Here is a 12975-nt window from a genome sequence, read left to right on the forward strand (position 1 = left end):
TGAGTAATCTTCTCCTATATTCTTTTATCTAAGCAACTTATTTGGATTCACTTATTGTTGTTTGTATGTCCAAAATATCTCTCTCTTTGTTCTAAACAGCACCAGTATTTTCAGCTTATTTATGAGTTTCTTTAAATCAATTCACCTACTTGAAAATGCTTCTATTTTTCTTCAGGAAAGGGTGCCAAGAAATGACACAATATTGAAGTATATAACATATAATCTATATGGGGATGTATTCCCACGTTTCTAATGATTTTATTGTTATTTATCCTTGGATCACTACAAGCAGCAATTTTCACCAAGCTGCCCACAGAATTCAAATGACTGTCCTGAGAATTTTACAATTAATTCCAAACCCAAGAGCATGTACGGCAAATTCATGCTGTGCAATTGTTTTGCATCCTGGAATCCAGCAATCTGTTGCACTAAAAGATTTCACCTAACTTCTTGTAAAAGAAAGTAAAATGGCTTGAGAATTTTGTTAGGGGATAAAAGCATTGCCTTTAAAGAAACAGAAGTGTGAGTCCCTTAAGCAGAGGGGAATGTTCATTTCCCTAATGCAGTCAAACCCCATTTGATGTACTGCATTACAATGCATGTGCTCTATGACCTGTGTTATGAAGAAAAACCCCACTTTTTTTTTTTTTTTTTTTAAAGGAAGAGAGGTAAGGGAAAGGGTCTGCAGTGATGCTATCATCTAATGGCTTCCCATTAGAATTCACAACATTTACTGATATTAAAGGACCTCTGAAATGCATGTTTAAAAATCTGCATCCTAGATGCAGTAAGAGTGAGTCATTTCCCACTTGACAAATAAAAGATAGAGCCATGAAGTCATGGCATTTTCCCTTATTTATACAGCAGCTGCTGTTCTTCCAGCACTCAGGTGGCTTGCTCTGAGAAGTTGGAATAGATTGCCTTTGGGAAATAAATTTTATGAAATTCGTATGTAAGACTTCAGGTCATTGTTATTAATCGTAAATTTACAAATATCCTTGGAGATAAATGTATTTACTTTTGGGGAAAAAAAGAGAAAACCCAGCTTGCTATTGTATTCAGTTAGAAAATACATGGCTATGTCTGCAAGAAGAAGATTTAAGTACTTAATTCGAGAACTATTAAATTCTTTCTCCAGGTGATTTTATGGATCAGTCCACTAGTGTGCGCTGTGGTATAACAAATGTTGGCTCCTCACACAGACACCCCCAAACTTAATTTACCAAAAAAAACCAAAAAAAGAAAAAAAAGAAAAAAAAGAAAAAAATCAAAACCTTAAGTGTGATTAAAAATGGTATCAGCTTCTTTTTAATTAGCTTTTCTAGTATTTTTATTGTCTAATTTTAGCAACAACTATCGGGTCTAATCCACATTTAAAGAATACTGTTAATATTTGCCAACTGAAATGCAACTAAAATAAAATCATGCCTGAAATGCAAACTAAAATAAAATCATGCCTGAAACACAACAAATATAATCTGAAGTGAAACCTTTTTATGATATTCTAACTCTCCTATTGGAAATATTTTATAAAACAGGTTTTATTGCACAGCTTCTTGGACTATAAATACAGGGATTCCATTTGCCCAAAATCACCAATAACAACCCTTTAAAATCACCAGCTACTTATTTATGTGATTAAGGTGTCACTATCATATTGCAGTGTTCAAAGAAAAGTCATTTCATTTCAATGACTGTTTGTCCTGAAAAACAAAATAAACTCCTACAGCTGTATTCTTTGTCATACTTTCAATTTTCCCTGGGACTTGCAAACATTCTGCAGTTACATCAGTTTAAATTGTTTATTGATTCCAATAGATTGTATAAACACTTTGGAAATATAGCTCAGTGACCTAGAAAAAGCCAGATCAATCAGAGAACTTTTCAAGATTAAATTCAAAGATGTTGTGTTGAGTCCGATCAAGGAAACAGAACCATTTTCCCTTGTAATGTGACTAAAAGGCATTTATTTTCTTTTATGAGATAAGGATTTTTTTAAGGTCATACAGACAACATCTACCTTGATGAAAAAAAAAAGAAGAAGCCAAACAGACAGTGTAGATTTTGTGCTAAAGACTATTTTCATGTATAATTTTATCCATTAGGATGAAACACTCCATTAGAAATGCAAACAGGATACATCCACCCATGTACTCTACTCAAACAGCAGCTTGCAAACTTGAGAGCTGTAATAAATAGGAATTTTTAAATGTCAGACAATCCAATCATCCACTCGCACACAGCAAAAACATTAATATCACATTTCAGCAGGAGATATTAATACATTTCACATCAGCAGAATTAATGCCAGAACCTTGTGCAGAGTATTTGCTGTGGCTCTCGTGACCCCTTCCCCCACCACAGCAACTCCCCTGCCTTGGGAACAATTCTGTGCATGTGGCCTCCACGAGAATTCATCAGCTTCAAAGACACAGTCCTCATACTGAGCAAAGCCACACACAAGGACAAACCATCACAGGACAGAAATCAATGAAGTCCTGTAATACCAGATTCACAACTGCAGAGAACACTGCTGTAATTGGGGGGAAGAGGGAGTAAGAACACTTAAAGCTGAGTATAACCTGAAAAAAACCACGATCTGCAAGAATTTACAAAAGGAACAGGAGAGAGCCTCAACAAAACCTCTGAAATAAAAAACCCACCTCATGTATTTTATATCTATGCAGGTATTTATTCAGCATTCATAGCAGGGAAGGACATTGCTTTACTCTCATTTTAGGGACATCAGGTGGTAATTCAGCAGGATGGACCTGGTCTGCAGTGCATGCTGCTCTGTAAGGAGGCACAACAGAAAAGCTGGGCTATGATTCTGGGTTTCCCTGGTCTACTTAGTCAAGGACACAATTTGCTTTGCATTTTTTAAAAGTGAAAGGCTATGATGCAGCCCTGAAGTGTTTCAGAGGCTCTGTTTGTACATAGAAGCCTGAATTGTAATGAAGTTACACCAACACAAACCCCCTCCATTCTCACAACGCTGGAACTGGGGGAGGGTGGCTGCTTTCACAGTGGCAGGATATTACTACAAAGCAAGAACAACCACACACAGACAGGGCCTCAAATCAAGAGCACAGATGCCTAAATATATGGAAGCAGAAGCTGACAGCTTAGCTGTGCACCAATTTGCTCTCCCTCTTCAGCAGGACATGAAAAAAAATGTAAAATTACTCATGCTTTCTACGTAGCTTCTCTTACTTTCAAATCCCCGTTTATAGATGGGTCTTGAAGCACTTGAGCCACATTCAGTGTTGAGTTCTTAAATTAGTAAATGCTTTTTTCCCCCTCCTTTTCATATCCAGCCCTTAAAACTGTGGCAATATACATCATGCAAAAAGTGAAACTTAATGGCAGCCAGCTTCCGAAATTTCAATGAAAGTCAATACTCCAGCTGAGCAGTTGCTCCCAAAAGGTTGAAGTCATTGTGGTACTAAATCATTAGTTTGTCACAAATTGGCTGCACCTCCTTATGCTCTTTGCAAGATTTTCCATTACCTTCTATCTTCTCTGAATTTATTAATTTATACACAAAATGGCTCTGACAGCAATCAATTTCAGATTTACTTACTGCTGCAGCAAAATCAACCAATGAAGATGACAAATAGTACAGATGTTGGTCAAAAATATGAAACAAGGCTTAGGTATTGCTCACTTTCATCAAATCTAGTAAGAAATAAATGATTTTCAAGTGCTGATTCCAGAAATTAATATTTAAAGCATGCAAAAGAAGTAAACTTTCCGCAGACGTGAGACTGATAAACCCCAAACCTTCCTACCAAAGAAAATTCAAAAAATCAGAAATAATGACTTTTAAATGGCTAGAAACAGACAGGAAACCAAGGTGCAGCCTCTCCTGAGAGCAAGCATTTTCCTAAGAAGTCTGCAATATTTTTCAGTGTTCTACTTTTTAGCAGGAGGTCTCAAAACTTAAAACATATGCTCTCACAGAAGCAAACCCTGCCTCAGGATGCATGCCAGTCTCTAAAATATCAGGTGAACCACCTGTTTCTGGTTTTTGCTGTGCAATAAAATAACCCTCAAGATCCTGGGATGATTGTTTTCAAGATCACTGAAGCTAAAAATTCTGGTAACTGATGTTTTCAAGGACTTCACATAGGATTTAATATTTCATTAATATCTATTAGTATCTGTCATTATATCTATCATTACCAGTATCTAACTTCATGCTGTTGTTTCCCCTAGTACTAGGAAAATGAGAATATAAAAAGATGGTAGTAAAACAATACAGGAATATTACAGAAGGGCATCTGATCCAGACACTTAACCTCTGTCTCACTTCAAAGAGAACTTAGGTTTTTGTTAAATTTTATAGCAGGTAAGATCACATTTCAGCAGCATAACCAGGAGAACATGAAAAAAGCTATCGAACTGCACTTCAATCTGGAAACAAAAGTAGAAGCATGCTATTTCCAGAGCAGGAAAAAGACTCCTTTGATCCCAAATGCACAAGAAGTAGCTTTGCCTCTCACATAACAGAAATAGTCAAATACTCCCATGATTGTTGTAGTCTCTTGAGGAAAGGATTTTTCTTGTGCCAGCACACAGCTCTGTTCAAAGGACTTTTTGACCTTATGGAATCCATCTCACTATTTCCCCTTTTCTTTCTGACAGGTACTTTGCTGCAGGTTTCAGTGCTGCAAGGAAGGCTTAGCTTGTAAGTCCCCAAGAAAAACCCCATTTTCTAGGAGTGTGTGAGGATGTTTGTGCAATGAAAGCAAGGACTGGACTCCAGTTTTGCTCTCCTGAAGCAGCACTGAAAGGACAGAGTGTGAATGCTCCAGGATGCCCAGGGTGCTCCTCTCTGCACAACCAACCAAACAACTGCCTTGGCACACTGTGGGGCACTCACAACTCTGTGAGTGCCACTGGTCTGCACAGGGGCTGCAATCAAACCCCACAGAATCATGGAATAGAAGGGACCTCTGGAGGGTTCTACGGCCACATCACTGCTGAGGGTCAGCTCCCAACGTCAGCAAATGCTTTCCTTAGATGTACATAATGAAAAATGTAAAAAGAAAGTATGAAAAATCAATATTCAAAACTTGGCTGTCTTGTTCAATAGTAAATCTATTTACAGTTCTGCTTCTGACTGAAATCTCAGAGGAAAGGGGAAGAGGATTGATTTGTGGTGTCTCTAGCAGGCTCGAAGAAAAGGACTGGAAACTGGCAGGGAGGATACAAAAAGGCTCAGAGGACCTTGCACAAGACCCCAATTTCTGTCTCACTGAAAAGCATTGCAGTGGTTTTACAACCACACAGCAGGGCTCTGGGACACACTCCCAAGAAGGCAGCCAGCCACTTCACACTACATTTTAAAAAAGAAAGGGAAAAGAAGGAACTAAAGGTTGAGGTGGGGAGTCAAGTTTCATATTGACTGTGGGTTGACTAGCATTAAAAACAGTAGCCTGGATATGCTAAGCAATTTGTCTTTGTAATTCAAAATAAAATTGAGGAAATAAACACCAAATACTGTGAGATAAGACTCCATATTCTTGCAATTACACTAACACTGCTTTACTTTCAGTGCACTGATTTCCTCTGTATTTCTATGATCTGAACAGCAGCGTTTGCATGCATTTCCAAACATTGACCTCTAAACCATGTTTGTCATTCCAAGTATAACTCTCAGTACACAATCAGCTAAAACCATTGTTATCTCAGAAGCATGAAACAGAGATCAATTTTTTTTTAGACTATGCCCTTTATTTCTCATTTTGATTTTTTTTCTGATGACAGAAGTAAATGGTTACATATTTTACATAAAGAGATGTTACAGTTCTGAAGAGATGAGAACATTTGCTTTAATAAGAAGAAAAAACATAATTTCACAAGATCAGAAATCTCTTTTGGAGAAAGGCTCATAAAGAGAAAAAGCAAGAACATTCAGACAAGTCAAGATTAACTGGCAGACGACTAAATTGCTATGCATGTAACAGCAGCTCACAACATACAAGATTTCCCTGCTATCAACAGAAAGCACCCCATCAGCTCTAAATAAAATGTGTATATAATTTAGCCCAAACCCCCCCCAAAAAGAGTCCAGCTGAAGAAAGGATAAAAAAGTTACCATGACAATATCTCTCCCCAGATATGGGTAACTAATGCACAAACACTGTCAGAGGAGGGTGGGGAGGCAGACAAGATGACAAAGAAACCTCCCTCAAACCCCAGATACATCCTAATCTCTGTGTAACACTTTCCAAGATGCAGTATTACACAGAACAACTAACAAACAAGTTTTCAAGCAGAGGAAGATGTTAAAACACCAACTTGATCTTTGTGAGTATTAAAAATTCAGTCCCCACCTGCCATCTGTCATTTTTCTTTTTAAAGAAAAAACTGAGACAGTTTTTCTATTTGGAAACAAGCATTAGGCTGTGTGTAGGCTGTAAAATGCAACCTGCAAGCATTGACTAACTTAGGTACCAACGGTAACAAAGTGTGAACTGGTCACCAAGGCACATCTTTAACATTTAGGATGAGGCATCAGTTTAATCCTTAGTTCCTCCCAATTATTTTATCTATTTGCTTACACAGGCCTAGCTTTTCATACAGTTTTTCTGTTCCCAGAAAGCCAGCCAGTGACTTGCTACCTGAATGTAAAAGAGGAGCACCAAGAACACGTTCTACTCAGCAGGAAGCAGGGAATACTCTCCTTGAAGGAGTGGAGGGCTTAAGCATGAAACCATCTGTTGCTTTTTTGACATTTCTTCCATCCCACTCTCATAAGACACTGAAGCTGGGAAGCTGGCCCAAAATATTAACCCAGGGACTGAGATCCATTAAATTAAAGGGTATTTGAAACTGTCCCCAAACAAGTCCCACTGGGGTCAGTGAGATAGATAAGAAAAATAATTGGAATATAGCAGTTAATATACACACAATAGCTGCAGAGGTCCACACTTCCACTTAAAAAATTAAAATTATGATTTAGGGTTTCAAAAAAGTGAAAATATTGGAAAATAACCCACTGAGTAGATTAAAGCTAGCCCAAGCATGTTATGCACACCAGTCACACATCTGAGTAGAGCACAGCCACAAGTGCGTGCTCAAAAGCACCTGTGAAAAGTCAGGTGGAAAAAAGGTTTCCAAATACCTACTGTAGAGTTTTTTGCCATTTTTATGTATCTGTATTTACATTCCTGAGATTCCAATCCCCTCTGAAACACTGATGATTCATTTAAGTGATGATTTATTAACTCTCTGTTCCAGATGACATTGGCAGCCTGAAATTTGGGGTGTCACAGTTTCAGACATTTTCACTGCTATGTTACCAGGACTGTAATCATCAGGCAGAGGTGATGGCAAACACAGCAAAAGTCAAACAACAACACAGCTGTTGCAGGAAGATTTTTCAGTCTCTTCAGCCCTCACACCTCCAAACATGCAAATACAGTCATGCAGGCACTGCTATCATCAGCTCATGCTCCTAATTCCAGAATGTCATGAACAAAACCAGGGCATTTACCTTTCCCTCAGGGAAGATCGACTCAGCACAGAACTCAGAGACTCTTGAGCTGCTGGAGGTGCTGAACACTCCAAAGAAGCAGCAGAATGGGAGTCTCTGTTGGGTGGATCTGGGCTCACATCCTCCTTGCAAACAGCAGAACTGTCCAAGCCTTTTCCACTGGTAGATTTTGCCTGAAAAATATCCCACCAAACTAAAATTTATTATGAACATCAAGACGTACAATTTTCATATTTTTATTTCTTAAACTGAAAGGTTAAAGATTTTATATTAATTCAGGAATATCTGTCTGCTGAGGAAAGAACAAGGACCCTCATTTCATACAAAAATCCATGGTCTAAAGTAAATCAACAAGTCTCAGAAGAATGTGTTGGTAACTAACACACCATCTTGTGTAAAATTCTTCTGCAACAGCCCTTTTATCAACTTTTCTGAGTGCACCATTAAAGGCTTCCCAGGAATCTCACAGATTCAGAATAATGCCTGAGAGTCTAAACAAGCCATGGAACAATCCAGAGGCTGCACAATATATTAGACTCACACAATACACAGAACAACAGGCCTTGGTAATAAAAGTTTAGAGTCTGACAAAAGTGTGCTTAACATAGATATCAAGGTTTATCCTCATAATTCCCTTTCTTTCCTCATCCCTATTATCATCAGTTTTCCCAGCCATTAGGAAATATAGGAAGGCACACATAACTGCTTAAACCCACAATTTTTACAGTACTTCAGGAACACAGGCAAAAAGCAACTAAATGAGGATGTAAAGAATAAAACATCCCAAACCCAAAACAACCCTGACATTAATCTTTAGATTCTTTTAATACACAAAGAAGCCAAAATCTGAAAAAAAAAAAAGGATGTGAAATAGCACAACAATGGCTCCCCAGTTGTACCAGTGCCACCGTCACACAAATTTCCAGAATGAACAATGCTCTCAGAATACCTGGTAAGGCAAATGCAAACAGCCTTTAAAGGCTCCTCTATGGCCTTGCTGCAAGCCTTAATGCCAAGGAAAAGCAAATTCTGTATGTGCAGGCATCTTTATCTTTAAAGAGTGCTAAGTTTCCTTCTAATGTTTGTAAATAATCTGTCAGCAGGCCTTAACTGGGCTAGATCAGATTTAAAATGTCCTTTTCCTTGCTTCTGATACTACAGTAGATATCATTTCAAAAATACCTATGCAAGACAATCCAAGGAAGACTGGGAAGCTCAGAGCTTCCCAAAAAACAGTGTAAGGAAAACCACTTGCAAGTACTCACTTCAGTTTTCTTGGGTCTGTAGCTGTTGAGAGGAGGAGGATCTGGAGAAGGAAAAAAGGTCCATGACAGAAGAAATCAAAAACACATTTGCATTTCTTAATTTCCTAAATGAAATCTTTTACAAAGCATCCTATTTGTCCTCACAAATATTAAATCTACTTTCTTGGTCTGTTCTATCAGTTTCTACTGAACAACTCTCATACTGAGGCCCAGGAAAAGCAAAAAGGGACTAAACTGTACTGTCTGCATTAAGATTTCTAATCCTGAGGATCTGTTATTTTCAGAAGTTACAGTTAAGCCTCAAGACACAGACAGGTGACCAAAGACTCCTCTGGATATTAAGAGAGGTAGATTTTGGTCTCCTAAATATTGGCCAGAAACCACCAGCTCATTTTGAAAGTGGGCAATGGTATCAGATGATCTGGTCTGTTCCATTATCCAGCCATCACAGACTGGCAAATCCGTTCCCAAAGGGGATGTGAAACCTTTAAAATCCAGCACCCAGTGCAATGACAAAGAACAAATGTAAAATAACACGTTCATAATGATTTGCTGTATAACAAATTATAATTACTGAGGAAATGAAATAAAAATGAGGCAGAGCACACATAAACAAATACTGATGAGACTCATTAAAATCCTCATATTGTAAGACATGTGCAATAAAATCAAGTTTTAGGGCGCTTTCTTAAATTTCTGATCCCACACTTTTTATTAAGCTCTCACTAACTGATACCAAAGGATGCAGAAGCAGATACTGGAGCACATCCTGGATGCTCATTAATAATGGTAAATCACTGATCCACCACTCACAAATACTGCAGAAATAAACATTACCCATTTTTGAAGGAACAGAGCCCCTGAACTTCAAAATAATCAATACCCCAAGCCTGATCAACACACCCACAAACCATGGTGCAAATTTTCTCCACCATCCAACTCAACAATAAAGGGAGTGAAACAGAGCACTTGCCTGAGCTTTGTAATTCTCTCCTAATTTCATATAATGTAGAACTATGCTCCAAGCTTCATGAGGTAAAGAACTATTCAAGGGCACCCTTTGAAGCAGTAATTTATTCAGCATTCTTCCTTTTCCTAGGAAGAACTAACAGCTTTTTCTCCATCACAGTTTTTCATAATAAATAAAAAAAACCCCAAAATAATAATAAAAAAGCCCCAAACAAAACTGCTTCCTGCAGAAATCAAAAGCAGCTATGAAATATATAGCAGAAAATACTGACCATGGGGTGCCTTGGGCCAGGCTTCTGCTGTGCTTTCTCGCAGGGAACACAAGGAATGAAGTTTAGCACCAGGACTTGGTTGTCCAACCTGAAGCAAAAACACTGTTAAAACACTCAGCATCAGATGTATCAATCCCTGGTTTTTCTAGTTTTGTTCATAAGACCACAACTGATATTTTCTGCAATATTTTACTTTATTTAAATACTATTTTAGACTATTTTCATAGCACTTGGCTCATGGGCATTATTAGTATTACTGTGCATAAACAGAAACAGTGCTAGAAAGGTCGAGAAAACTCTGAATATCCTATTGTTCAAAGAAAGGGAAAATACAGACAGCTCCTCCTTCATCTGTAATGTCTGCAGTCTTTTTAAACAATTCCTGGTATCTCATATTTATTCTAAACAGCTCAGATCTCACCAAGAGAGATCTAAATCTCTTCCTAATTAAAGAGTTACATTTAATATAATCCAATTTTGATCTTCATAACACAAAATCTCCAGGCCAAAAGAGTTCTCAGCAGTAAAGATGCCCTAAAAGGAGAATTCTCAGTCTAGAAAGGCCATGACAGTGAGGACATGCTGAATTAAGAGACAAGCTTTCTCCTTTTTTTGTACAAACATAACCAAGCATTGAAAATCAATAATCAGTGTTAATGATACTATAATTAAACTGTGAACTTCACCTATAGATCAAAAACCAGAAAAATTAAATAAAAGGAGTTAAAAGAAAAATATTTGGGAGAAACAGTAGAATGATTAATGATTAATGACTTATTCAGGCCATTTTGAATTTCTTAAAGGTAGCTATATGTAGAATAAAACTTCTAAACTTTGACAATATAGTATTAATTAACTATTACTGATACTAGGTAAAAATATAAGGTAGAAGCAAACTATTTAACCACTTGATTACCTAACTGGTTGTGGTAAGTGCCCAGAACTGTAGAGAAAACATAATGCCACAGCAGAGAATAGGAACAATCCCATTTCTGCCCCTACAAATTCAAAGTGATTTTCTAAAATCAGGGAATTGTTGCAATAAGAATAATTAAGAGGGGGGAAAAATGAATATATGATTCTCCAGGTGTCTGGGAAATGTAGCTCCTTCATTTTAAAAGAGCTACACACAATTTCTTTAAGTAAGTACCTAATTTCAAGACAATTTTTCATGTATGGCAAAATGTCCTTATATTATGAACTCTAAGTCAAAGCGTTTGAGATGTAGCTCTGAGCAAAGGAAGTGTTCCAAATATCACAGGATGACAACATAAAAAAAAGTTGAAAGAGAGGAAGTGTAAGTGTTCATAATGTGACTAGACACTCTTTCTTTAAAGTCTTATTCAGGAATTTTTAATACTAATATCAATTACTTCCAAACCGAATTTATACACCTATTATCCTGTCTAGTGTGCTGGAAGAAAAGAAATGGGGCCTCAGAGAATTTAACCAAGATATTCATGAAAGAATTTGATCTTTGTCTGTTACTAAAGCAGATAAAAGAAATTTTAGTTTAGTTAATTTTACATTTAAATCATTCTGTGACAGACTGTTAAGGAGAAGAAAAAATTATTCATCCAAACTAAGAGCTGAATGAATTTTTGGAGCGCTATGTAGTGAAAGAACAACATTTGAACTGAGCTTAAGCTGGAAGCACCTGGGAGCCAACACGAACCCGTCTGATGACAAAGGGAGGTTTGTCAGTGTCTCTCCTGAACTCGTGAGGGCCCAGGTTCAGGTGGGACAGCCTCTGCCTGGCCTCCTCGGACAGCTCGCACATGCGGCGCTTGGTGTACGGCGACGGCGAGCGCGACTTGGAGGCGATGGTGGGCTGCTCGTAGCTCCGCAGCGCCGAGCTCTGCCCTGCTGAGGGAGGGCTCTTCCTGGGCAGCTTTGAGGGCATTCTTCCACTCAGGGCTGGATGATGCACCCAGCGCCTATCAGTCTGAAATGAAGAAGGGAAATGATCTGATTTGACAGCGTGCAGGATGAAGATCGCTGAACATAACGCAAACACGGAACTCATTTTTTAATGATTTAATGAAAGAGATGCCATGGCAGCTGAAGTTCTCCTCACAAAACTATAACCAAACAGCAATTTAAAAACCAATGTGTTCACCATTTTCTCTGAAACCAAAAGAAGGTTAAACACCCAGTACTGCATGTTAGATCTTAAGTGTCTGATACTTATTCAATTAGCTTTCTCACACAGTTAATGGAGATTTTAAAAATTAAATTTAATTTTGTCACAAAGTTTACCTGAATTAGCCATGCACAAATTTGAAGCATGTTTTCATCTGTTTAAGCTTTATTTTAAAATTCTTCCCCTTTAAAGTACAAGACATAAATTAAAAGAGGAGCCTTTTTAATAGTTTAAATTATATGCATTTAGAGTTGCCTAAAGCTCCAGAAGAAGTGCAACTACATTCTCTAAAATTAATACTTTCTTGGATTATGGTGAATTTATTAGTTTTTTAAAGTGTAAAGTTTAGTGGAGAAAAACAGTATTCTTTCTGTCAGAAATTCTTTTTCAAGCTGGAGCTACTTGACATTAGCCCTAGATCTGAATGTTACATGGACTGCTTTGGTTCAGAGGAACCCAGAAATAAAATGTCCAACTTGCCTTCAAGGCTTTCCCTCTACAGCCAGCCAGTGAGGCTGAGTCTGTGTGTTTGTTTTGTATTGACAGAATCTGAACTCAGTGGTGCAGCTGATGGTGAGACAGCACAGACCTGGCCACAAAGCCAGACCTAATTCTCTAAGACTAATCTCAACTTCAACAGAAGCAGGTGGTGCTGCTCCTGACTTACACCAGCTGTAAAACTGCAAAACAAGTGAATCTGAGCTGCCATTCATAGATACTTTTAGGAACAGTTTAAATTTTAAATCAGTTTGCCCTTACTCAAGTCACCTTCACTGAAGCCAATTTTCTGACAATGACAATTTTCACTGATTTTTAATTCTT

The 12975-nt window shown here is 37.8% G+C and overlaps 1 protein-coding gene across 5 annotated transcripts in view; it reads right to left on the reverse strand.

The window, feature by feature from the left end:
- The window catches only part of SPATA6 (spermatogenesis associated 6), a 41268-nt gene that overhangs the window by 14913 nt on the left and 13380 nt on the right, over nucleotides 1–12975 (reverse strand). For 3 of the 5 annotated variants that reach the window (XM_063166070.1, XM_063166068.1, XM_063166066.1), the window contains exons 7-10: nucleotides 11668–11955; nucleotides 10011–10098; nucleotides 8770–8810; nucleotides 7505–7677 (exon numbers count right to left, since the gene is read on the reverse strand). In XM_063166070.1, coding sequence (XP_063022140.1) covers nucleotides 7505–7677; nucleotides 8770–8810; nucleotides 10011–10098; nucleotides 11668–11955 — 590 coding nt within the window. The remainder of the gene's footprint in view (nucleotides 1–7504; nucleotides 7678–8769; nucleotides 8811–10010; nucleotides 10099–11667; nucleotides 11956–12975) is intronic. The other 2 variants (XM_063166069.1, XM_063166067.1) reach the window with 1 other exon arrangement.

The sequence above is a fragment of the Melospiza melodia genome, chromosome 11 (assembly GCF_035770615.1).
Source record: "Melospiza melodia melodia isolate bMelMel2 chromosome 11, bMelMel2.pri, whole genome shotgun sequence".
NCBI classification, from domain to species: domain Eukaryota; kingdom Metazoa; phylum Chordata; class Aves; order Passeriformes; family Passerellidae; genus Melospiza; species Melospiza melodia.